The sequence below is a fragment of the Larimichthys crocea genome, chromosome XIX, assembly GCF_000972845.2.
Source record: "Larimichthys crocea isolate SSNF chromosome XIX, L_crocea_2.0, whole genome shotgun sequence".
NCBI lineage: Eukaryota > Metazoa > Chordata > Actinopteri > Sciaenidae > Larimichthys > Larimichthys crocea.
Window position 1 is genome coordinate 8,357,456 of NC_040029.1, and position 26,959 is coordinate 8,384,414.

Below are 26,959 nucleotides of genomic sequence, written 5' to 3' on the forward strand. Positions count from 1 at the left end.
CAGACAGGCTGAATTAAAACTCTCCGCTGATTGGCTGCTGAAGGTCATAAAGCTCCTCCGTGGGCATCTTTGATCAGAGCGTCCACATCACTGCGCCTGTTCCCTCGCAGTGTGAACACACACCTCCTCTGGTGGCTTTCGAGAGCGGATGACGAGCGTTATCATTACTCGGTCTGGCCTTTTGACCCCGGGGCGAGGCTGATGACATGGTGACAGATGGGGAACACAGCTGGTATTTAACCTGTGACTCACACCCAGACGGTCACACACAGATATCAGGAGGCTTATCAGGTTATCACACACCTTTTATAAAGATAAGAACATAAACAGCGCAGGCGGAGTCGACGTTAAATCTTGAATCCTCCACAACATTTGAGTTTTATCTCTCCGCAGTGTGGACGTACACTCTGCAGCAGCAGCAGCAGCACTGGCCTATCCACATGCAGATGAAAGATTCGTCGGCTGCTATTTTCAACCTGCTCCGGAGCCTTTTTATAAACTTCCAGTCCATCGGGAGCAGCCGTGAAGAAAGTGGTGACTTTGGAAAACGCTGCTCCAAATACTGAGAATAAACAGAAGGCCTGAGCGTCTCCACCGACCTCACTTCATTCCCAAAATATCCCCCCACATCCACGCAAGTGCAGCAGTCAACACATGCTGTAAATCTGCACTTAACGTGTAGTGATTCAGGGATTGCTCTTATCTCCGTAGCTCAGTCGCAGCAGAGAGATAACACACACACTCTGTGTGTTTAACATGTAACCCTGATATACGACGATGAACGCGATGTGTGTGTGTCCGTCAGCGGTATCACAGCCCGCAGGTTGCCGTGGACTTCTTTTCAGCTGCCGCCTGTTGCAGCGGGAGATAAAACCACTCCGTGATTGGTCATCAGTAGAACGACAGCTCAGCCTACACAGACAATAGTTATTTGTGTCGCGTTGCAGCGGTGTCTCTTCTCCTGCGAGTGTTATTTGTGCTTGACAGACTGAACGCCGCTCTGACTGTCAAACTCACACGACTACTCTGGCTGCTCTCTAATCCACAGTACAGTCAGAGTACACACGCAGTGTTACAGTGTAACACAACATAGGTAGTAATGCTGGCTGTGTTCTTGAAATCTGACGAAGACGTCAAGATTAAGCTCGCTTTAGTTTTGCCAGAGATGACCTGAAAATAGCACGTGTGTGTGCGTGCGTGTGTGTGGACGCATATTTGAGCTTAATTACTCGAAGGAAGTTAAACTTTAATTTTGGCAGCTCACCCAGTCGAGCGTGCGCCTCATTTACAAAGGCTCAGCCTCAGGTGTTCATGTGTGTAAATGTCACCCCTGGTCATAAGTTTAGATGAAGATGCAGCCACCAGTCAGGACTTGAGTTTATACGCTGGTACATGTGGCACAAAGGGAACCAGAGTTAATAATAAAGGTATCTGGCAGTGCAGGTTAATATTGTACGAGCTGTAAATGATGTAGACATTCCTGAAAACGATGCGTTCACTGTGGTTATCAAAGCTTTGCTCTGTAATGGCGCGTTGCTCGTGTGTGTCATGTGCTCGTTAATAATTGATTTTCATGGAAATGAAGCGTGTCTGAACTTTAGAGGAGCTCTCTTACACTGTAACGTAGAACATCAGCATGATTTTGTCTCTCCTGGTCCGGGCGGGTGGTTGTTGTCGGAGGGTGAGAGGAAGTGTGTGTGTGTGTGTGTGTGTGTGTGTGTGGGTGTGTCTGGGTCTTCCTGTTTACAATACGGCCCTCTGTTCCCGATCACAGCCGGGCATCGGTTTGTGACTCTCCCATGCTGTGTTCAAATCCTGTGGGAATCAACACACACGTGATCAAGTAAAGATTTAAGATGTGACGGATGCAGTTTGTCTTAATATTTCTTCTTTTTTTTTGCGTGGATCTGCTGGAGCTGGATGTCACTTTTACACCTCAGTACAGACAGAGAAATGAAACATCAAGACTAAAAGACATTGAAGACATTAAACGTCTCTCTGTCTCCCAAAAAACTCAATATTTAATCAATTTACTGATCGCAAAAGAATGAAAGGAAGCAGTTTTTGTCAGACCAAAGATTCACGACCAGCTGAAACATGCATACAACTTGCGTACAATCTCCATCGCGTTCTCACTGTCGGATTTTCAGGCTTATTTCGGAAGCTGGATATAATTTCTAGTGTCTTTTAAGAGGACATGACGGGGAGTCGCTTCTCTTTGGGCAACATACTGAACTCCAAACCGCTCCCGAAGGCTGCACCATTGAGGAAGGGGCAACATAAGTACAGTTCATTTACCGTTTAGTATATTTTAGTATTGATGAAAGTGCTCTCCACTTGACTGATTGGCTGTTTCGATTGAACAAGCCACTGGAGATTTGTCGTTGCTGCTGCAACTTTCCCCTTCGATGGGTTAACCTGCTGTCTGAACGTGGCTTAATTCGTTTTAAAATAACATTCAGTGTTAGTTTCACTTCTTTAAAACACACATGACTGCTCTGTTCACCTGCCTGTGTGTCCGTGCCTTTAAAAACCTAAATCCTGACTCTGAAATCACTCCAATAATCCCATTTCTGACGCCGTAAACACATAAAACATGAAGAACAGGAGACTGCTGTCATGCGTGTTTCATGTTGCAGGGTTTCTGTGTGTGCATGCTGCTTTCTCCTGCCGGGGCTTCAAGGAAAGTGGATGTAGGAGCCGAGTGAGACGGACAGAAACAAAGCCTGCGAGCTCTCTCCATCCTCTCTCTCCTGACCACAAATGTTTCCCTTCCAACTATAAATACACCCCTGAAACCTGCCGCGTCCTGTAACATGAAACGGCGCTAAAAGTGATTATCAAGGTTCCAGAATAGCCCAAAGTCTCCGCTTACATCCAAAGGCTAAAGGCCTGAGCGAACACAAAGCGTTTTTTATTTTATAAGCCAGGCTTTTATTTTTGCCAAGATGCTGTTTTATTTGATTACACGCAGACAGGCCTTTCATGTAAAAAGCCCGAATCCGGATGAAAGCCTAAGCGTAATCGATACGGGGGATGTTATCGTCGGGCTTAGAGGCCGCTCAGGTGGTGAGAGGCGGAAAGAGGTGAGAAAACCAATAAAGCTGCTTTCAGGACAAAGTGGAAGAGATGACAGTGAGAGAGGAGGAGGAGGAGGAGGAGGCCCACTGATTCTCAGCCAGCGCCATCTGCCTCCATTCACTGCGTGTGATCATCATGGATTCATCCGATCATACATCTGAATCTACCAGCTTCCATGTTAGAAGATTCCTGGTTTGAACCCCATGTCTGTCCCGTGTCTGCGTGGCTTCTCTCCGGGTACTCCGACTTTCTCGTCCAAGACATCCAACAGGTTAATTGGTGACTCTAAATTGCCCGTAGGTGTCAGCTGAGATAGACTCCAGCCCCCCGCAACCAGAAAATTGAAAACTACTTATTACTGGCGGCTGATATGATGAATTCCTGAATAAAAGTAAAACCTTTTCTATGTGGATTGTGCACCACTATGACTCTGCAAAGATACTTCATTACTAAGCGCTGCCTCTCCTCTCAGTGTTGTAGCACTCGAGATCCAGTCTCGTCTTGGTGTCAGACAAAGACTTCAAGACCCGTGAAGACCACGAATGCGGGGACGTCTCTTAATCGTCCGTGCACTGTCTGATTTATTTGTTAACTGCCCGGGAGGAGACGTCAGCCAAAATCTTCTGGAATAAACCGCAAAGAGTTCATCTGCGATGCAGCGTCTGGAAGAGAAGAGAGGAAGAGTTTATGTGAATCTCAGCGACCTAAAGTCGGCTTTATACTGTCTGGTCCTGGTCTTGACTCAGTCTTGAAACACTCTGGTTGGTCTCGATCTAGTTGTCTTCTCATTTACTCTAAAAACTGTCACTCAACCTAGAAAATACAGAAAAACTTCCTGTTACAAGTTTCCAAAAAGACATCTTGGGTGTCTTGTTTTGTCTAACCAGCAGTCCAAATGTGAAAGATGAGACATCAACAGGCATAAATCAGAGAAGTTCTCACAGGAAAGCAGGAATACCATCTCGCCTTCATAAGTTCTGTCCATTCTCTGCAGCAGAACCGCTGTGCCCGTGTGCACCTGTGCATTTATGGCTCGTTTCCAGCCGCAGACAACAAACAGGAAGCGTAAAAGAAAATGTGTTAGGTGAAGCAGACGGAGCAGGCAGGTGGGAGAGGAGGAGGAACAGTAGCGCTGCGTGGGCGGCACAGTTGGCGAAGCTGTCTGGTTTTTCATCTTCTCCCTCGCCGTAAATCAGACAGCAGTCAGTTGGCGCACTCCGGCATCGGCACTGTCAGTCAGAAAGGTAAAGAAGAGGGCGAATATCAATTTTTATTTGTTCGTCAATTTTCAATTTCCCTCCCCCTCGTTCCCCTTCCCTGTGGTCTCATAGAGAGTTGGAGGTCACAGGATATAAATAGCCCCTCTGTCCTAAACAAGGTAATCTTAGAGCAGGGAGTTAACCAGTTACTGTGTGTGTGTGTGTGTGTGTGTGTGTGTGTGTGTGTGTGTGTGTGTGTGTGTGTGTGTGTGTGTGTCAGGGAGATAGTATAGAAACTGGGCCACACAGCCTCTCTTGACACTCAATCTCATTCAGCGGCCACAGATTACTGTCATCTCTTGTTAGCCAGCCTGTGTGTGTGTGTTTAGTGATGAATTTAAACGACTGACACCAGGTCTATTTGTCTTGATTGACAGTCGCCGTGTATAGAAAACGTTTCACGGCTGAGAGAGAGAGGATCAGGCGTGTCTCGGGCCTTGGGCGTGCCGCCTATTCTGGTCACTACAGTTGAAAATGTGCTTAAAGACACGTAGGACCTGCTGCGACACGAAAGCCTTCTGGACGAGACTCGAGCTGCTCATTCCTGAACATTACAAGCACTGTTTGTGTGGGAACCAATAAAAAACAGAAGCAGAAATATGTGAGATATATGTGACTTTATTTAAAAACGCAGCAGAACAGACTATATCAACACATAAATCATATTTTATAGACAAAACGTGATTAATAAATCAAGAAAATCACCAGAAGCTTCATTGATAATGGAAAAGAATCATCAGTGGCAGCCTTTGTTTGAGTAGTAAACTGGTGTTTTCACAGGATTAGTGCACTGCGTGGAGGTAATACTTGAATAATGTGTGTGTTCCCTAAATCCAACTGGTCATAAAGTGTGTGTGTGCGGGTCCAGTCCTGCCTGAAATACTTAAAGATTAAAGATCTTACTTAGTTCTTGTTGAAACGACACTGAGACTGTGTGCTGTGTGTGTCGTTTATTTTCCAAATTATAATGTTTAGCATCATATTTTTAATATTTCATTAATTACAAACACTAAACATTAAACCAGAGGAAGCATCACTAAGAAACTTCTACTCTACGTGTTATAACTTGTTTTTACAGATTATCAGCCAAACTTTGAGAGTTTCTGACACATCATCAGAGAACGAGTAGTAATATTAATTATGATAATTAATAATAATCATTGTCAACGTGTGTGTGTGTGTGTGTGTGTGTGTGTGTGTGTGTATTCCAGTCTAAGTCACATGCAGGTCTGTGTAACCGTGGTGACAAAAGCTCTCATTCATTTGACTGGAAATTACTCATTCATTCTAACGCTCTGTAAGTGTGTGTGTGTGTGTGTCACACAGAAGTCTGTCATTAGTGTGTGGGAGTGTTTTGACAGGGTGTGTGAACGTGTGTGAATGCAGAATACTTATCTCCCGTTAAAACCTTGTTACAGTTTGACAAATGATGTCACGTATAATCCCCCAGCACACACTCAGAACTCGTGTTTTCTGTTTGTTTTTGTTATTCCCTGCAGTGTGTTGGTGAGGAGAACTGGGTGGACAGCAGGACGATTTACATCGGACACAAGGAGCCTCCTCCGGGAACCGAGGCCTTCATACAGCAGAGGTTCCCCGACAACAGAATAGTCTCCTCCAAGGTCAGCGAGAACACCCACGCGCACACAAAGATCCCTGCTTGTATAATCTAATATTCATCAGAAAACGTCTTATGGCCTCCATTTATTCTCGTGTTTGCAGCCGTATATCTTCAATTCGAGTCTGTTTGGAAGTTTCCGTTGTCGGATATCTACCGATGTGCTTTGTGATTTAAAAACACTCTCACTGAGCGTATTGTTTGACCGAAGCGTCTCGTGTTTCCAGTACACGTTTTGGAACTTCATCCCCAAGAATATGTTCGAGCAGTTCAGGAGAGTGGCCAACTTCTACTTCCTCATCATATTTCTGGTTCAGGTAAGAGCTGCTGACGAGTTGACAGACGTTTTACGGTTTTAACAACTGTTGCTCTAAAGTTTCCCTGAATCCACTCTCCAGCTGATCATCGACACTCCCACCAGCCCCATCACCAGCGGACTGCCACTCTTCTTCGTCATCACGGTCACCGCCATTAAACAGGTGAGACTCGATCGGTTTAGTCTCACTTTGCTTCGCTTTATTGGCATTGATGCACACACACACACACCTCATCATCCACACACACACACACACACACACACACACACACCTCATCACATCTCTGTCTCTGTTTCCGTCTGTCAGGGTTACGAGGACTGGCTGAGACACAAAGCAGACAACTCTGTCAACCAGTGTCCGGTCCACGTGGTGCAGCACGGAAAGGTGGTCCGCAAACAAAGTCGCAAGCTCAGGGTATGTATGCTTTTGTCATGAACAGACGTTTGGGCTCATGCCAAAGGATTTTCCTGCTACTAAGCTCTCTGTATCTCTGTGTGTGTGTGTGTGTTTATTCCAATCTTTTAGCTGCCGTTACTTTAATGTGTGTTATATAATATACTCAGAGTGAAATCGCGGCTAAAATATCAGATACGGAGGATCTGTTACAGGCTCGGTGAGGGAGTAAATGTGTGGAAATGTGTGTGACTGATGGCTGGTCTCGTCTGGTGGAGGTTTGGAGCTGGTGGAGCAGACGGTCAGGCTGAATGCATTAGTAGATAAGTGACAACGCCTTGCATGAAGACTCTTGTTTTTCATCAGAAAGTCGCTCAGTGCATCTAATATTTTGGCCCTTAGTGTCGTTTAGTGATGAATTAAATATGTAATACATAATGCTGTCTGTCTTAGGTCGGAGACGTCGTCTTTGTGAAAGAAAATGAGACTTTTCCCTGCGACCTCATCCTCCTGTCCACGTCTCGAGACGAGGGCGTCTGCTACGTCACCACGGCCAGTCTGGACGGAGAGAGCAGCCACAAGGTACGTCCGGCACGAAGCGTGTTAACGTGATGCGGGACGTTTTTAAGAAGTTGTTATTCGAGTATTTTAAAGATTTGTTCCCTTTCCTCAGACGTACTTTGCAGTTCAGGACACCAAAGCGTACAACACAGAGCAGGAGGTCGACTCCATCCACGCTACTATAGAATGTGAACAACCGCAGCCGGACCTGTACAAGTCAGTATGGCACACATACACGCACAAGCCTGAAAAACTGAGTTTATCTTTATAAATGTCTAAAAAAAACGTCTCTCTGTTTGCTCCGTTCTGCACAGATTCGTGGGTCGTATCAACATCTACATGGACAATGAGCCAGTGGCCAGGTAACCTGAATATTTAACAGGAATGTGTCAGTAAATAAAAATAATACTTGTCACTTGTATTACCCTACTTCGATGGTTGTAAAATAGGAATATCTTTTTGGTTGTTCAGTACAATAACTGCACACATAAGGACGTTATTGTTGGGTGCACTACGATGAAACGCCTTCAAAATAAGAGCGACGCAACAATCTAAAAATAAGCTGTTGTGTGTTTGCAGGCCGTTAGGATCAGAGAACCTGCTGCTCCGAGGGGCCACGCTCAAAAACACAGAGTACATCTACGGTAATATACACTTAGAAAACATCCTACGTGGTTGCACATATCTCCATGACAACTGCTGATCAAAAATTGAACTCTTCCTGCAGCGGTTGCCATCTACACCGGCATGGAAACCAAGATGGCGCTCAACTACCAGTCCAAGACTCAGAAGCGGTCCGCAGTGGAAAAGTAAGCTCTCTGTGTCTCGCTTTCAGATTATGAACTGGTTCTGGAGGATGATTGACTTCAGCAGCGTCCCCTTTTTCTAACTTAACACTCGCTTAGATGATCATTTATAATTTCCCACTGTCCGTCTAAGCTTTTCTTCATAATTCACTGACTGAGAGTGTCTCTGGCTCGCCTTGCTGACTGGATCGGTTTCTTTCCATCTGGCGTTGACGCGCCTCTTGTATCCAGATGGCGTGCAGATATGACTGACTGTAGGTGGATTACATTTACACTTGGAAACGGCGTGCGTCTGGTTTAACTCGTTGGAGTCGTATATGCCAAAATGAATTTGGCACAGAGTAAACGTCTTGTCTCAGCCTTTCACCTCGGACAGAGTTTGAGTTTCTCAGTCCGAGATTTATTTAGTGTGATATTTGCTTCTAATTTAGCCAAACACCTCCAGAAAATATCTGCTGTATTATTCATAACGTTCTCTCTCTACCTGCAGGTCAATGAATGCCTACCTGGTGGTCTACCTGTTCATCCTCATCAGCAAGGCCTTCGTCAACACGGTGCTGAAGTACGTGTGGCAGGCCGACCCAAACAGAGACGAGCCGTGGTACAACGATAGGACCGAATCGGAGAGACAGAGACACATCGTGAGTCCGTTCGTCACGTCACGGCCTCCCAATCTGGAAAGCAAAATTCTTCATCCTCTCGCTTTACCCTCTCGTCTTCCTCAGGTGATCAGGGCGTTCACAGACTTCCTGGCCTTCATGGTCCTCTTCAACTACATCATTCCCGTCTCCATGTACGTCACCGTGGAGATGCAGAAGTTCCTCGGCTCCTATTTCATCATGTGGGATGACGAGATGTTCGACGAGGAGCTGGGAGAGAGAGCCGTGGTCAACACGTCTGACCTGAACGAGGAGCTCGGACAGGTAGCGACGAACGCCGCTGACTTTACGCAGGATGCAGTAGATTAGACGTGAACACGTTATCCTGCTCTGTTCCCAGGTGGAGTATGTGTTTACAGACAAGACGGGGACTCTGACGGAGAACAACATGGAGTTCATCGAGTGCTGTGTGGACGGACACGTTTATGTCCCTCATGTCATCCTTAACGGACAGGTAACGACCGGATATCACACGCTGGGAACAGACAAGCTGGCAGCCTCGTACATAATGACAGAAGATATCATTTGTTGTTGCTAGGTGATGCCTGGTGCCGGTATGGACATGATCGACACATCACCAGGACCCGAGGCGAGGGTGAGCATATCCTCAGCTTGTGTGTCTGTGTGTGTGTGTGTGCGTGTATATTAACCCCGCGTTGTTGTCCGTCCGCCTCAGGAGCACGAGGAGCTGTTTTTCCGGGCGCTGTGTTTGTGCCACACGGTTCAGGTGAAGGAGGAGGAGACAGTGGACGGGATCAAGCAGGGCATCCACCAGGGCAAGTCCACCTCCTTCTACATCTCCTCGTCTCCGGACGAGGTGGCGCTGGTGGAGGGCATGAAGAGGTGGAGCACACACACACACACACACACAATGAATTTGCGAATAAAGCCGTCTCTCAGAGTTTCTCTCTCTACGCACACAGTCAGTTCATTCACTCTGCTTCCAACAATGGCGCTTTTCTCTGTGCCGCAGGCTCGGTTTCACCTATCTGAGACTCAAGGACAGTCACATGGAGATCTTGAATAGGGAGGATGAGATTGAGAGGTGAGTGTGTCCCTTTAGGCCTCTCTGCAACAATTATTTATAGTGGACGTAGAAACCTCTGTTGATTTCTATTATTTGCATATCTGAACACTGTGGTTTTGTTAGCAGCAGTGATTAGAGTTCATCTAAAGTGCATGTGTGTGTGTTATTGTAATATTACTGCAACAAGTGGGAGTGTGCTAGTAACCGCTGAGACCAGCAGCCTTCTCGCTGCGAGTTTTAATTTAGAAGAGTAATGAACAGAGATGAAAACTCTGTGTCTGTGTATGTTTGAGATCTTTAAGCACGATTTTAAAATGAAACATTTCATCCCAAGTGGATCCAAAGAGTCAGTACTGTGGCTGATTCGGGCACATCTCTCTGTGTTTTTATCAGGTTTGAGCTGCTCGAGGTTTTGACGTTCGACTCCGTCAGACGGAGGATGAGCGTGATCGTCAGGTCCAGCTCTGGTAATTCACTTCAGACTGTCAGTCTGCATGCGTACAGTCAGCTTTATGTGCATTGTTCCTCTCTCACACACTTCCCTCTCGTCTTTTTGTGTGTGAGCAGGTCAGCTCTATCTGTTCTGTAAAGGTGCCGACTCCTCCATCTTCCCCCGGGTTATATCAGGCAAGGTGGAGCAAGTAAAAGCTCGGGTGGAGCATAACGCAGTGGTGAGAGCACACACACACACACACACGTTCCCTCTTCCTATAGATATTTTTTCCTCCGTGAATATTATTTCAAAGGTTGTGTGTCTTCAGCGGTTTCCACAGTTACGGCACATGGTCACAGCGGTCTCCATGGTTACCGCGGGAAGTCGATCAGTGGAGCATGGCCCACTTCCATCAAATAGTGTTCTGTAATTTTCCATCGAGGGTCCGGTGTGGCTTCTAACAGCGTGAAACACCAAAAACTCACTTCATGGCTGCAAACTGTTCAAACCTAATGACAAAAATTCAGAACTGAATATGATCAGCTGAGCTGAACTAAACAGAGTGAGAGGAAACCAGGTCAGTAAGAGCTTGCTTCTGTCGTGGTTGCAGCTCCAGATAAATCTGGTGGGTGTTTTGCTCGGGAGGTTCAAACAGAAAGAGCGGCCGCTGCCCACGCACTCGCATTGAAGGCCGAGAGTCGAGCAAATATCTGTATTTCTCTGTGTGTTTGGAAAAATGTCCTCTGTGTATAACCCAGTTTGAATCTCGCCTGTCCTCCAGGAGGGTCTGAGGACTCTTTGTGTCGCCTATCGGCTTCTGAGTCCCGAACAGTACCAGGAGGTTTGTCACCTGCTGAGCGGGGCCAAGCTGGCGCTGCAAGACCGAGACAAACGACTGGCCGAGGCGTACGACATCATCGAGAAAGACCTGATACTGCTGGGAGCCACCGCTGTGGAGGACAGGTAGGGGGGGGGACACGGTCGACTCCTCCTGTGCAGAAGATCCAAATGGTTCTGTTGCAATAATTATTTTCACAACAGGCTCCAGGAAAAAGCGGCGGACACCATCGAGTCCCTCCACAAGGCGGGCATGAAGGTGTGGGTGCTGACCGGCGACAAGATGGAGACGGCGGCCGCGACCTGCTACGCCAGCAAGCTGTTTCACCGCAACACCCAGATCCTGGAGCTGACCACCAAACGCACCGAGGAGCAGAGCCTTCACGACGTCCTGTTCGACCTGAGCAGGACCGTCCTGAGGCAGCACGGAGGCATGACCAGGGACACCTTCTCCGGGTGAGCGTGGGGAAACGGTGTTAGATCACAGTGAAGCAGTCCTCTGTAGAGACTGACGGATCTTCTGTTTGTCCAGTTTATCAGGTGACTGTACCGATTACGGTCTGATCATCGACGGAGCCACCCTCTCCGCGGTGATGAGGCCGCCACAGGAGGACTCAAACTCAGGGAACTACAAAGAGATCTTCCTGGAAATCTGCCGAAACTGCAGCGCCGTGCTCTGCTGTCGAATGGCGCCGCTCCAGAAAGCACAGGTACAGATGCCAACGGCATATCGTCTGATCGCCGATGGTTTCCGGGAGTGTATTGAGCCCAAACACAAAGCATCACTCCAGGATGTGAACTCAGTGTTTTGATGTTGAATTTCTAGATCGTGAAGCTGATCAAAGCCTCCAAGGAGCACCCGATCACGCTGGCCATCGGAGATGGAGCCAACGATGTCAGCATGATCCTCGAGGCCCACGTTGGTGTCGGTCAGTACGAGTCTACACTTTCTCAGTGCTGTAACACTTTTTTAATAAATGATATCGTTGTAAAGACGAAGCTCTATCTGCCTCTCCAGGGATCATGGGTAAGGAGGGTCGTCAGGCAGTGAGGAACAGCGACTATGCCATCCCAAAGTTCAAACACCTCAAGAAGATGCTGCTCGTCCACGGACACTATTACTACATACGCATCTCCGAACTCGTGCAATACTTCTTCTACAAGGTGTCTGCTCGCTTCATGAACAGTGTTTGTTTCCAGTTTTACTTCTTTAGTTGTCTCATTTCTTTTGCTTTCTCCAGTTTTACTTCTTTAGTTGTCTCATTTCTTTTGCTTTCTTTCTCCCAGAATGTCTGTTTCATCTTCCCCCAGTTCCTCTACCAGTTCTTCTGTGGCTTCTCACAGCAGGTCGGTGCACACACAAACAAACAAACGATCGATCATAAGGAGTGAAATGAAATAAAGAAACTCAAACGCTCCCTTCTCCCCAGCCGCTGTACGACACGGCCTACTTGACTCTGTACAACATCAGCTTCACGTCGCTGCCCATCCTGCTCTACAGCCTCATCGAGCAGCACATTAACATGGACATCCTGAAGAAGGACCCGTCTCTCTATCGGTCAGTGTTGACTCTAATCAACTTTAAACATTAATTACTGTGTTTAACCACTTTAACTCGGTTCGATTGAGCTCAGTTTGGGCTATGTGTATCGCCTTTAGTCACAAACAACACAAATGGTCTATTATCATGAATTATTACATATACATGTTACGTTAAATCAAATTAAAATATCTCGTTGCAGTCATTTCTGGTTGAGGTCCTCCCAGATGCAGCTAATGTAGTATTGATGACTTAAATGAGATCTGGTCAACATGACTCATTCGTACTGTTTCCTCCGATGTTCGTCTTCGCAGAGACATTGCCAAGAACTCTTTGCTGCGCTGGCCCATCTTCATTTACTGGACCATCCTCGGTGTCTACGACGCCATCGTGATGTTCTTTGGTGCTTACTTCCTGTTCGACAACACCACCTTCACCAGCAACGGACAGGTAACACGCATTACAGCTGCTTCCACTCAGTCAGGGAGGATTTCTTCAATAATTATAGATGTCTTGGACGAGATTTATTCAACAAAAAATCACATTTGTTGGTTAGAATCTGTCAGATTGCACATTCTGATGAGAACGTATCAATGATTTGCTTTTTTTTGGGATGATTTTTTTAAATGAATGATCATAAAACAAGGAAATTTTTTGTTGTGGTTCAAATCTTGGCTGCTGTTCATACTCTTTGAACCTGGGTAATAAATAAAAAAAGGAGGGACAAACCTTTGATTGATGGAGTCGCTTGGATAGTGGATTTCTTTTTATGTGTTATTATTTAATTGTAACTCAGAACTGAAGGTGATTTTACTTTTTTTTTTAAATTAACAGTGGAAACAAATAATAATTCCGGTTTTATTTCCATCTTAAAGAAGATTTCTGTCTTTGAACTGCTGTATAAAACACCACGTAACATACCGAATCACGCTCGTAGTTATTGTGTAACATTAAAGATGGACAGTATTTAGTAAACAGGAGCAACATTTTGAATCTGTTGTTCGGTCTTGTGTCCTAACTTGTCTTCGTATGCACTCGTTCGTATCCGAGTGACGACAGCATGGCGGGTTTTCCACCATCTTTCTCTCTGTTTGTTTCCTTTTTTCATTTTGAACATTTGAAAGCAGCGTTACTCTCCAGAAACTCTTTCGGTTGCTTGATTTCATTTTTTTTCTGCATTGTTGTTTATTTTCATATGATTTTCTTCTTCTGGCCTTCTCCTACTTCTTCTTCCTCTCCTCTTACCTTTGTGTTGCTTTTTCTTTTTGCTTCTCTTTCCTCCTCCCAGCTAATGACAACCAACACACAGATGGTAAGCCTGTCCCTGTCTCTCTCTGTCTCTGTCATCTCTCCACTAGTTTCAGTTTCCAACTTCATGTTTCGTCCCGTCACTCAGCCTGAAACCAAACCACCCGTCACCCACCGCTCACCGTTCATCTCATGTCCAGCCCGTAGTGCTTGCTGTTCACACATCAGCTGTAGGCTTTTGTGTAGTGACCTTTTCATGCTCATGTAGTGATCTTAACTGTACATTATGTGTGTGTGTGTGTGTTTGTGTGTTACAGCTTGATTTTAAAAACAAGGGATATAAAAAAACATGCGCCCTCCTTCCTCCATTACACGACATTTGAGACTAATCTAATTCTGCTTCTGTTGATGGAAGAACATTGTCACATATGCGGTCACTCTCTGAACCATCAGGACTATTTATAGTAAAAGAAATAACCGAGCAGACCAAGAAGTCGGTGCTGATGTGCATCCAGGAAGCAAATGGAGATGAAATGTGTTTTTAGAAAGCAGAAAGTGAATTTGTGTGAAGAGCTGCATTTAAAAAAAACATGAAAACAGTCATTATAATGTTTATGTTTATAATTTTTTTGCGTCTTTGTCGATGGACCAAACTCATTTGACATCATCGAATGTCACTGTTTAATCACCGAGGTGAATTTGTGAAGTTCGTTTTAATTTAGTTATGTTCTCGTTCTGTTAATCTTTATAATCAAATTTAAACTAGAAATTATGATTTCAGCCAGCCATGAATCAAAACAACTAAGGAGACACAATCAACTCTGTGTCATGGTCCCCAGAGGCTGTACCTGACAGCTTCTGGGTGTAAATGTGAGCTACACATTTTACATAAACAAACAACAAAACATTTCTAATAACAACATAATCCAGTCATTTATTTTAGCAGTGATATAACAGACAGGTTAATGTCTAGTCTGTCTTCTGAGATGTATGCATAAATAATCAATATTGTATCCATATTATATTGTAAACCAAAGGTCAAAAGTTACCCTGGGTAACAGTTACGTACCTCGCTGCTCTAATTTCTGCTTTAATAACACTAAACCGAACATTTGGCTTTGCCTTCAGTTCAGTATAGACCACAGTCTGGGCTCGTCATCTCATTTGTCACGATCACGTCAACATCACACGCACCACATGTTCAGGCGGCCTCTGAAAAGCTTAACTTTGATCTTTTCATGCTTGTCTTCATGTTCATTTATCCATAAAATCTCATCTCTATGGAAACAACACAAAGTACAAACAGTCGGAGTGGCTGACGTTAAATAATGACGAATCGGAAGCGGTACGTTAAAAATGTTGTGAAACAACATTTGGAGCTAGATGCCATCATCTCTATAATTAAGACCACATTTCCCATAATCCTTGTCAGTTCTACACTCCATCATTACCAGAAATAAACAAAGCTTTTAGCTTTTAGCGGTTAACACCGTCATCTGTTTTGTGCCGTAAAGCAACACAAAAGAAGTTCCTTTGTAAAGAGGCTACACTAAAACGTGCACGTCCACCTCACCTCACCCACCTGTTCACCATCCATCAGCCACCTGACGAGCCATCCTCCACCTGAATGCTGCTGTCTGAGCACCCTGCCATCTGTTGGATTGATTGACTCCTTTACTGAATAAGTTTATCTCTGTGTATCACGTTAACACACTCAAATGACCAGAGTGCATTTCCAGTGAAATGTACCTCGTTACGGTCATGTCACCTGTGATGCATGTTTAAAAACAGGCTTACAGGAGGTAATACAGCATTTAATAACTCAGATTAAAGGATCATTTCCATCTGGTTATGTGAGCTACAAAAACCACTATGTGCACGCACTTTTACTAAAAATGAACAGCATCTTTTGTCTCTTAACCTCTGCAGATGTTTGGAAATTGGACCTTTGGGACGTTGGTCTTCACTGTGCTGGTCTTTACTGTTACATTCAAGGTACGCACACACACACAGCAGTCTGTAGAAGGCTGGATTTAGCCTCGCTGGTATCATTAAAGTGAGCGTTGACAGGGCTCATCTCTCTCTCTCTCACAGCTGGCTCTAGATACTCATTACTGGACTTGGATCAACCACTTCGTCATCTGGGGCTCGCTGATTTTCTTCGTGGTCTTCTCTCTGCTGTGGGGCGGGATCATCTGGTAAAGAAACGTCTCAGAATCAGGCGTTAAAGTTGATTTGCCGACTTGCTGTATGCGTGATTTGGCTCCTCTTCCTCTTCCTCCAGGCCCTTCCTCAACTACCAGAGGATGTACTACGTGTTCATGCAGATGTTGTCTAGCGGTCCGGCCTGGCTCAGCATCATCCTTCTGATAACAGCAGGTCTGCTGCCAGATGTGCTGAAGAAGGTCATCTGGAGGGCGCTGTGGCCGACCACAACTGAACGCATACAGGTGGGTGCACAGGTGCTAAAAATACAGATGTAATATACACATATTTTGGAATAACTGTTGTCTTTCTCTTAAAATCACCAGATATCTCAATAGTTGTAATAAAAACTGCTTATTAACTGTGTCACATGTCTAACTGATGACTGTGGGTCAGCAGATGTACGCTGGCTTTGGTTACGTCCCGACTCTGCTGGATGTAAGTCAGTCAGCGCCTCTCTGTCTGCGTGCAGTGCTGCTTTTTATTTCTGAATGAAAATAGTACAATAGAGTGACTTTGGCAAAAAACACAGCAGGGTTTTTTTTTTTTTAATAATGGAGAGTTAGGTGGCTGTTATTTCACTCCTGTACAGCAGCTGGGAGTGGCTCTTCTGCTCTCAACAATACGGTGTGTTAGTGTCGAGTTTAGTCGCATGAAAGCAGCGTACAGGAAGGAAAAATATTGAAGTAAACAAACAGTTTTAGGACGTGCATTAGGGCTAAAAATGACAATAACAATACCTCTGATACCAACAGAGTACTTCATGCAATACACGTCACATGAAGTCAGAGAACGTGGTGATCGGCTGTGAACAAAACCAGACAAATAGTCTTTTTTGTGTTTGTTTTTCTAGATACATGAGAGCAGGTTCAGTTACTATCAGTTGATACCTTTTTAAAGGTATCAAAAACTGACATCCAGGTCTAATGTGCACTGATTTGACTTTGCAGGAGGACGTTTAAGAGTCAAGGAGCAACATCAGCGCTAAAAACACTAATAATAATTTTAAGTAATTATATTCGAGGCTGGGACAGTTCAGGAGACCTGCGTGAGGTGATTCCAGGGAAATAAGTCAGAAGGCTTTTAGCTTTTAGAATCAGCATTAAACAAAACATGTATTATGAATAAATGATCAAACTTTTGTTGCAGAGAGAGAGGAGCTGTTGAAAAGCTTGGCCCGCTTGTTATTTCAGGCGCAGGTGCAGTCCATGGAGAGCCGGGGACTTTCCACCAACCATTCTTTATTATCACATTGTTTTTAAAGCAGCCTCTCTGTGGCTGTTCTGTTTTTAAAATTAGTAGGAATCAAATGTTTGTTTGCAGTGGACGACCTTCTAGATGTCCTCCTCCTTTCCCCTTAACACACCTGTCCACGTGTTTCTAACCCTCTGAGACTTCATCTCCGTTTCATTCAGTCGCAAATGTGACTTTTTTTGAAAGATCTGACTGATCTTGACCGCTTTAACTCCTCTCTCTCTCTTACCTCCTGCTTCCTCCCACCTCCTCATCCCTCCCTCTGTCTCTAGACTAAGCGTCGGTGCCTTGCCTCCGAGCCCTCCACCATCTTTATGCTGTCTCAGACTTCCAGCAGAATCAGTTTCTAACCCAGCCCTCCTCCTCAGAGGTGACCCTCTGCCTTTCCTCCACCTTCCTTACTCCTTTTTTAAAATATCCTGTCTCCACTCTTTTTTTTTTCCGCATGTCCGGCTGCATGTTAGTGCATCTACATGTAGATTCACACAGGCAGAGTGTAAACTCATGTCGTGTTCCTCTGCCTGTTGTGGAAATTGATGTTTTTGTTTGAGAAATCTTCGTTTTGTGTATTTTTATGTGTCCGTGGTTGATCCTCAGTGTGTTTATCTCCGAATGTGTGTGTGTGTGTGTGTGTGTGTGTCCACAGCGTGTGAGGGATAATAGAGGGTTTGAGAGGACCCTGACCTACCACAGTTCTGACTCCTTACTAGACGGAGTAGCTGTCACAGAAGCCTAGAGCGGCTTCAGCACGGTAAAACACACACCCTGCCACCCAAGTGTGTGTATGTGGGGTTAATAGTAGGTGGTGTTAACATCCTGCAGTGACGGGGTTTACTTGGTGTGACTTTTGAGAGTTGTACCTGACTAACACGTGTGTGTTTGTGTGTGTGTGTGTGTGAAGTTTGCATCCTATCGGGTGGTTCTTTACACGGAGCTCTGGCGCCCTCTTGTGTCACAGAAGAGCCAGAGGACTGAACTGAACATTGATGCATGTTTACTGGTCACGGCTCCATTTGCATGGTCTGGTTTAGTTTTTTTTTTTTTAATGGTGTTGCATCACGTTTATTTACATATTCTTTGTGTGCTTCATTTGCTCGGGTTGCATCGCCTGTGTCTGTACAGAGTAGACGGGACGTTGTCATCACAGCTGGCCAATTAGATTAAAGGCAGTGCAAATACTTTATTAATTTAATTATATGAAGAACTGTCAGATCCGCGTCCAGGTTCAGGTTACAGGCCGAGGACAGACGCTGGCCTCCGTCTCTTCAGCTTTAGATTAAATCTCTGGCCAGCTGGGATAAAAATGTCTCCTCCATGTTTCTCCTCCGCCTCCTCTGCGAGTCTTCAACACTACTCCACAAGTAACATGTCTTCTCCCGTGTTTTATTTCTCCCACCTTCATGCAGAATGCTGATAAACTCTACAAGGGCCACCTCTCCGAGTTCACCCCCCTGGCGTCCCTCCAGTCCAAGGCCGGCAGCCAGCGCCGAGGCTCGGGCGGCCAAAGGAACGTCCCGAACCCCCGAAGGTCTGAACCCTTTAGCAAGAAAACAATGTTCACGCGCTGGCAACGAACGCCAGACTACTGCACCTTCACCCCTCTCCTCCGATTCGCTGACGGCGCCCGCAACTTGAGGCAGGGTTACGCCCACGGCGGGCAGACCTCAGTCTGATTTATTTCTGTCTTTGTAATCTGATATCAGATACAATCCCGTCAATTGGCAGAGTGGTAACTCTTAAATAAATCGGCCCTGAAGCTCAACAGGTCACCGCTCGCAGAGCTGGAGAGCAAAGTTACACAAAAGTAACTAAAACTCGTTTATTTCTGTTAGCGAGCTGAGACTAACTGTACTCCCCCTGTCCTGGGACTACAAACGAAAGTGACCTTCACAACTCTTTAAGTCAGCAGCCAAGTATGGCACAAAGCACTATGGGACGGCTCTGGAAAGGACCCGCTCGCCGCCGCGACGTGCTAAGGGCTCGGTGTAATGATGTCACAACAAACTAACTAACAGACTCGAGAGCTTCGAGCTCGAAAACTCATGCACTGGTCCTTTACGCCTGCCTGCCTTTGACAGCAGGCGGCTAAAGCGTACTTCACCGCAGTTCTTTAGGATTTATACAAATTTATTTGGCGTTTGTCAGGATGTAAATGTGTCATGCTGCTGCTGCTGATGATGATGAAGACAGCAGCTCGAGCTTTCTCTGACCAAACATTCTTCATTCCCACCATCCCTCCCTTTTCCTTCCTCTCTGTCTGTCTGTCTGCTCTGCCTCTTTTCAGGACTAACTGGTGTTGCCTGTGTGCAAACCTATTATGTCGAAACACTCCATAGGACTCTGGATCAGATCCTGCAGCACTGTAAGGAGCGGGCGTAGCAGAGCGGCGAAGCTTCGGTGTTGGAGAAGTGGATCAGAGTTGGCCTCTTTGCCTGTTTTTATTATCCTGAATGCTACGCTGAGGCCGACTCCAGCCCCACATCCAACACTGAAGCTTCCAGACTCACATGTAGGTAGTCTGGAGTGTTTGTGTGCCGATAGCTAGCGGTTGTGTTCGTCGCCATCTGTCTTTAAAGCACTTTAACTGTTCATGTTGCTCTGTAACGCTTTATACAGAGACTAGTTCTGTTTTTATGGCTTGTTTTTAGTGATAGACTCCAGTAGAAATGGCTGCCGAGCTGTTTCTTAATGCCTTAATGTCACCTTGTAAATCCCACATCACCCTCCACGGAGACCGTTTACCAAAGAAACAGAAAGATGCAGTCCTGATAGATACACTGTAGTGATACATGGTTCTGTAAAACACAAAATATGATATTTAGTGGATGTTCGTGGGGAGATTTTGAAATATTTGGGCAGAAAAATGCCTCCAACGTCTAAATTCTATGTTTAAAATATGAAGTGCACCTCAGGGCGCCTTTAAATATGAACATAACAAAACATTTCCTCGCTGAAAGAAGTCCATCAAGTGCACCAAACTGCTTGATGCCTTAAATAAACACACATTTCTTTATCATTATTTTACCCAGAGCCATTTATTTCTGAGAGCACAGAAATGTTTTCCAGGAAATCATGGCCATAACAGGTAATCATACGCTGAAGATTTGGGGTTTTTATTTTCTAATAAACAACCGACAACAGACACAAAGTTAATCCACCGTTGGGACCTGCACACGTAAAATATGAAATAAGACAAATATCATGAATATAGCTCATCTCCATAGTCATCCCAATGATGATCACATCATGTTTTAGTTGGAAGAAGCAGCAGCAGACACTTTGAGTGACAAGGTTTTAGTTTCTCACTCATCGCTCACAAAAATGGATACCGCTCTCATGCCTGTACGGTAGATATAAAGCAGCTGGTTAACTTAGCTTAGCATAAAGACTGGAAACAGGGGGAAACGGCTAGCGCTGGCTCTGTCAATAGGTAACAAAATCCACATACTACATATTGAGTTATGTGCCAGATGACCTCTTGAAGATGCATCGGCCCTCTGAGGTAGCCAGGCAACCAACGGGGGAATATAACGTGTTAATGAGTGAGATATGGACAGAGCCAAGCTCTGTAGCTCTGTAGCTCATCGCATCAAGTGATAGGGAGGAGAAATTGCCAAAAAAAAACCTGCTTCAAAGTCTTTTTCATCAGACCCGTTGTGAAATTAAGATGTGTCATTGAACCCCACTGCCCTGAGTGGAGTTTGTCAACTGGCAGAAGTTCTGAAAAGATTCATTACGCTTCTGTCCTTCACCGAATGCCTGATCCATGCCCGCCCTGTTAGATGGCAGCTTTTAGTTTTAGAGCTGATAATAAAGATGAAATGGAAGAACTCGATGCACCCAAAGTAAATTTGGGCATTAGACATTCAAACCCATTCATGTCCCTCCAAATGGTGTCACTTTGTGAGGTGTTTCAGTTTGCAGGTCAGTCACGCTAATGCTCTTAAAAGCCTTGTGATTGTGTTACAAGGGGCTAATGAGACTCTCTACCTTGGGATAAAAAAAAAAAAAGGCCTTCGCAGTTCAGTCTTTGAATCCTGTCGTACACTCACACACTCTGTCTTTCTTTCTAGCTCCCTTTCTCTTTCCCCGTCTTTCTCTCGTTCTCCCTCCGGCGAACGCCGACACCGATGCGGGGAGTTTTCCTACCTCCTCTCTGCGAGCGTCGATCATCATCATCACCCTCTGTGTGCACCCTCCTTCTGCATCGTCTCCAGCCATCCATCCACCCATCAACACATCTATCACTACGAAACAGAGTAGAAATGTTTAACTGTAACTTCTATGAACCAAAGCCTTGTTGCTGCTAGAGATACTTTTAGCTGCTTTTACATTAGGTGCCTTGTGGTAGTTTCTCTGTCTCTGCTGAGCTGTCTTCGCTTGCTTTATGGGAACGTTAAATAATAATCATGCATTTGGACCGTACAGGAGCGCTGCAGATGATGATTGTGTGGATGCATGACTGAGAGTACGGATACGCAAGTGGAAAGGTGAATGTAAAAAACGAGTTTCTCACAGGTTACACTGTCCGGGAAGATTTATTCAGAACAAACATATTCCAACACGACGACGAACAAATGAATTCATTATTGCACCAAAACATTTAATGACCTGTGTTTAATATCTGTTTTTTATTGTTTTTATTCCAAATGTTTTATATATGTCCAGGAGGGCATCTGTCTCTGTTATTTTTACTGTTTTCTATTGTGTATTAAGAGTCAGACACACTGGAAAGATTCCTGTCTGTCTTTAATCTTTATTTTAATGGTATATATAAAAAAAAAAACTTGAAGAGCTCGAGCTCTGTTCGATCGATCAACTGCAGTCGATCAATGTTAGAAACTGGGATTTAAAAAAATATATTTTACTGTACGTTTCCTTTTTATTTCAACATTTTACAGATTCGCTTCACAAAATTCAGTTTTTCTACGTCAATATTCACATAAAATCAACAGTGAATTACAGAATTCTACATTGTCTGCTTATTAAAGGGTCGCTTCACACAAATTACAAAAGAAAAACACATTTTCTCACTCACTTCTGTGGCGGTAACAGATTGGGACTACTTTCTACCAAAGAAGTAGTCCCTCTGGAGTCGGTGGACGCTGTTTCAAAATGTAATTTTAGCACAATTTCAGCAGCACAACCTGGTCGAGTGAAACCGTGGCTATCTGCACGCCTCTAAGACGTGAGCGAGGAAAATTTGTGTGAACCGACCCTCTGATGTTCTCAATGACTCTGAATGTACACGCGTCACCGAGGCCTGTTCCTCCGACTCAATGTCAGAACTTCTGGTGGATGCAGGTCCTCGAGGAAGCTTCAGATTCGACCATGTGAATCCATAAAGAGTAACTGCTGACTGATGATCAGTTTGTGAAGGCAGAGAGAAACTCTTGTCCTGTCAGAGGTGGCTGATGCTTCATGACTCAGTGATACATGGATTCACACAGTACGGCCACATTTGCTAAAGAGAATGAATGAACACAGTGATCTAACTAAAGTTAAAATATTGCCTTGCATGTGAATGACCCATTGCAACAAATGTGGCCTCAGAGCACTCGTCATGTGGTAGTGTATAGGCGCCACAATGATCGTCTAGCCTTGCATTCAGATGTCATGTATAATATATAATCTAAACTCAAATCCTTTTATTTATTTACTTACAACAGATCAGCTCAATTTCTTTCTGAATTGAGATTGCAGTTATTTAAACAAACCTGACTGAATTTCTTCACTTTAAGGCATCTGGATTTCTTTTTTCAAATATCTTAAATATTGCCATAACTCCCTTCTCTGTGCGGGATCAAAAAACAGTGAAACCCGCATAAATTAACGAATACACGACAAAGAAAATAACCACAGATACTGTAGTGCTGTTTATATGTTAGCGATCTTCTTCTTTTTTGTACTCTCTGCAGACAGTATTTGTGTCTTATCGAAGTAGACGAGTATTCAAACAACCAAATGGAGTTGTGACAAAACACTGGACGTGTGTGTATTTATGCATAGCTTTAAATATTAAAAAAAAAAACAATCTCTCTCTCTGGTGTTAGCTCTGGTACACACCCCTGCACTGAACTGTCTTGTCTGATGATCGACACTCTGCTGTAGAAACTTTCAAAGCCATTGACGGTGGATTTAAGGTCTTGCTGTACTTGTTGCTCTTGTCCGAACTGTCCTGATCTTTCAAGACCACCTGAACTGACAGCCTTCAAACCGAATGTTTCCTCTTCTACGATGTATTATTGTATAGTGTTCTATATTTCTCATAACCGACAGTATCTATACACCGCTGTACACTCAGATGCAGTATATAAATATATATATATATGATATATAAATGTAGTTAATTGATGTACAGTTTTGGGGTCTTTTTATATACAGTTTTTAACAGAGTCATATCAAGATTTTTGCCAACATTTCTGTAGCTATCGACAGCAAACAAACTGTACATTTGCTTGAAAATAAAAACCAGAAATGGAAAATATAAACACCTGAAATAATGTGCTTTTTTTGTAGCTGTACTTCATGCATCAGCCACAAGGATGCAGTAGAGTATTTCAGACGTTCCTGCGGCCTTTTGAAAGAGCTGAGCTGATGAATCAAACCTAACATGAAGAGTTTCTAAATATCTGACGCTGATGAAATACAATCCAGAGGATATTTCGTTGTCTGTCGCTGCGTTGTCTTAAAACTCCAACACCAGCTGTGTTGAACAGACACTTAAAAAAATAAAAAGGCAGAATTTTTAGATTTAATGTGTTTCCTAAAGTTGCTTCAGGGCTGCGCCATCTGAGGACGTCAACAAGATTACGATGGAGGTTTTGGATCGATTGGATTCTCTTCATCCTTTTCACTTCTCATCTGCGCTGATCTCCACGTCCTCTCCTCCACAGCTGGCAGCCGATGAGACCTGCTACTGTGTCTGACAGGGATGTAGAAATATCTAGGGCAAGACTGTCAGAGGTGAAATCTGGGGTAGAGGGAAAAATATATATGGTGAAAAGTGGCTGAGGGTTTCTATTGTACACCTCTTTTACCTTCCCCGGTTTGGCTTTTTACAGCAGCTAAATTGCAATGACTCATTCAATCATTTTAAAAACTGAGAGCAGAACGACCAAAGTCTTAATGTTTTACCACTTATTTCATCAACTCTTAATACCACCAGAAACTCAAACTATAAATACGCACTGTCTCCCTTAAATCTAATTTCTATGGTGTATTACTTCCTAGTATAGATTCTAAAATACATAGCGAGGTGGGAGGTGTGATTTAAGGTGTAACCAAGTCCTTTACAACCTCTTCACCACCAATTTAGACTTCTTCCTTCTTCCGGCTTTAGGTCAGGAGCACAACAGTAACCCCTGATAACACACTTTTCTGAGGTAGGTGTGTTTGTGAAGGCTGTAAAAAGAACGTTAGACTAAGATGAATTCACACCCCCAGTTGTATGAAAATACTAATGGGACTGGCAGAGAAATGTCTGGCTGTAAGACTTATCTTGTCTGGAGCTGCAACGAGCAACAGGTCTCAGAGAATTTAACAGTAATCCTGTAAAGCGCCTCTTCCAGTGTGAGATGGAGGTTAAGGGAAAAGTTTGACGTTTTCTTGAAAGGTTTATGAGAAGATTCATACCACTCACATGTCTGTGTTAAATGAGGCCTGTAGCTCAGCACAAAGACTGGAAACAAGAAACAGCTAGCCTGGCTTTGTCCAAAAGTAACAAAATCTTAAAGCACAGAAATTAAAACTGGGTGTTTAGTGGGGTAAAAAAGTTATTCCTGGTTCCAGGTTCTCCCAGTTAGACCCCTCAGGCCCTGAACTCCATCTATTTCCTCCTACCTGATTGGTTACTCCGGCCGGGTGACATTTAAAGGTCAAACCATGTAACTGGCATTCCACAGGGTTCAATCCTGGGACCCTTCTTGTTCCCCCCTAAGATTTTGTTACTTTTGGACAAAGCCAGGCTAGCTGTTTCTTGTTTCCAGTCTTTGTGCTGGGCTACAGGCTCATTTAACACAGACATGTGAGTGGTATGAATCTTCTCATAAACCTTTCAAGAAAAACGTCAACTTTTCCTTAACCTCCATCTCACACTGGAAGACGCGTTTACAGGATTACTGTTAAATTCTCTGAGACCTGTTGCCGTTGCAGCTCCAGACAAGATAGTCTTACAGCCAGACATTTCTCTGCCAGTCCCATTAGTATTTTCATACAACTGGGGGTGTGAATTCATCTTAGTCTAACGTTCTTTTTACAGCCTTCACAAACACACCTACCTCAGAAAGTGTGTTATCAGGGGTACTGTTGTGCTCCTGACCTAAAGCCGGAAGAAGGAAGAAGTCTAAATTGGTGGTGAAGAGGTTGTAAAGGACTGGTTACACCTTAAATCACACCTCCCACCTCGCTATGTATTTTAGAATCTATACAGGAAGTAATACACCATAGAAATTAGATTTAAGGGAGACAGTGGTATTTATAGTTTGAGTTTCTGGTGGTATTAAGAGTTGAGAAATAAGTGGTAAAACATTAAGACTTTGGTCGTTCTGCTCTCAGTTTTAAAATGATGAATGAGTCATTGCAATTTAGCTGCTGTAAAAAGCCAAACCGGGGAAGGTAAAAGAGGTGTACAATAGAACCTCAGCCACTTTTTCACCATATATATTTTTCCCTCTACCACCGATTTCACCTCTGACAGTCTTGCCCTAGAATTTCTCTACATCCTTGTCAGACACAGTAGCAGGCTCATCGGCTGCCAGCTGTGGAGGAGAGGACGTGGAGATCAGCGCAGATAGAAGTGAAAAGGATGAAGAGAATCCAATCGATCCAAAACCTCCATCGTAATCTTGTTGACGTCCTCAGATGGCGCAGCCCTGAAGCAACTTTAGGAAACACTTAACACATTAAATCTAAATCGTTTATTTATTTTTTAAAGTGTCTGTTCAACACAGCTGGTGTGGAGTTTTAAGACAACGCAGCGACAGACAACGAAATACCTCTGGATTGTATTCATCAGCGTCAGATATTTAGAAACTCTTCATGTGGGGTTTGATTCATCAGCTCAGATCTTTCAAAAGGCCGCAGGAAAGTTGAAATACTCTACTGCATCCTTGTGGCTGATGCATGAAGTACGACCAAAAAAAAGCACATTAGTTCAGGTGTTTATATTTCCATTTCTGGCTTTTATTTTCAAGCAAATGTACAGTTTGTTTGCTGTCGATAGCTACAGAAATGTTGGCAAAAATTTGATATGACTCTGTTAAAAACTGTATATAAAAAGACCCAAAACTGTACATCAATTAACTACATTTATATATCATAATATATTATTATACTGCATCTGAGTGTACAGCGGTGTATAGATACTGTCGGTTATGAGAAATATAGAACACTATACAATAATACATCGTAGAAGAAGGAAACATTCGGTTTGAAGGCTGTCAGTCCAGGTGGTCTTGAAAGATCAGGACAGTTCGGACAAGAGCAACAAGTACAGCAAGACCTTAAATCCACCGTCAATGGCTTTGAAAGTTCTACAGCAGAGTGTCGATCATCAGACAAGACAGTTCAGGCAGGGGTGTGTACCAGAGCAACACCACAGAGAGAGATTGTTTTTTTTTTTTTAATATTAAAGCTATGCAAAATACACACACGTCCAGTGTTTTGTCACAACTCCATTCGGTTGTTTGAATACTCGTCTACTTCGATAAGACACAAATAC

The 26,959-nt window shown here is 44.2% G+C and overlaps 1 protein-coding gene across 5 annotated transcripts in view; it reads left to right on the forward strand.

Annotated features, from left to right (window-relative positions):
* Positions 1–23,729, forward strand: part of atp11a (ATPase phospholipid transporting 11A) — a 35,460-nt gene extending 11,731 nt beyond the window's left edge. Inside the window, exons 2-32 of one of the 5 annotated variants that reach the window (XM_019266425.2) lie at positions 5,840–5,962; positions 6,186–6,275; positions 6,357–6,437; positions 6,582–6,689; positions 7,122–7,250; positions 7,342–7,445; positions 7,544–7,591; positions 7,809–7,873; positions 7,957–8,038; positions 8,526–8,676; positions 8,761–8,958; positions 9,035–9,148; positions 9,233–9,289; positions 9,371–9,537; positions 9,668–9,739; positions 10,115–10,188; positions 10,289–10,392; positions 10,936–11,117; positions 11,196–11,447; positions 11,524–11,701; positions 11,818–11,920; positions 12,010–12,155; positions 12,279–12,338; positions 12,422–12,549; positions 12,846–12,981; positions 13,820–13,843; positions 15,709–15,774; positions 15,874–15,977; positions 16,064–16,229; positions 17,511–17,608; positions 18,645–18,750. In XM_019266425.2, coding sequence (XP_019121970.1) covers positions 5,840–5,962; positions 6,186–6,275; positions 6,357–6,437; positions 6,582–6,689; positions 7,122–7,250; positions 7,342–7,445; positions 7,544–7,591; positions 7,809–7,873; positions 7,957–8,038; positions 8,526–8,676; positions 8,761–8,958; positions 9,035–9,148; positions 9,233–9,289; positions 9,371–9,537; positions 9,668–9,739; positions 10,115–10,188; positions 10,289–10,392; positions 10,936–11,117; positions 11,196–11,447; positions 11,524–11,701; positions 11,818–11,920; positions 12,010–12,155; positions 12,279–12,338; positions 12,422–12,549; positions 12,846–12,981; positions 13,820–13,843; positions 15,709–15,774; positions 15,874–15,977; positions 16,064–16,229; positions 17,511–17,588 — 3,390 coding nt within the window. In that variant the 3' untranslated portion in view covers positions 17,589–17,608; positions 18,645–18,750. Of the gene's footprint in view, positions 1–5,839; positions 5,963–6,185; positions 6,276–6,356; positions 6,438–6,581; positions 6,690–7,121; positions 7,251–7,341; positions 7,446–7,543; positions 7,592–7,808; positions 7,874–7,956; positions 8,039–8,525; positions 8,677–8,760; positions 8,959–9,034; positions 9,149–9,232; positions 9,290–9,370; positions 9,538–9,667; positions 9,740–10,114; positions 10,189–10,288; positions 10,393–10,935; positions 11,118–11,195; positions 11,448–11,523; positions 11,702–11,817; positions 11,921–12,009; positions 12,156–12,278; positions 12,339–12,421; positions 12,550–12,845; positions 12,982–13,819; positions 13,844–15,708; positions 15,775–15,873; positions 15,978–16,063; positions 16,230–17,510; positions 17,609–17,884; positions 17,990–18,644 lie in introns of those variants that run through there. The other 4 variants (XM_019266424.2, XM_019266422.2, XM_019266423.2 and 1 more) reach the window with 4 other exon arrangements.
* Positions 23,730–26,959: the final 3,230 nt, after the last annotated feature.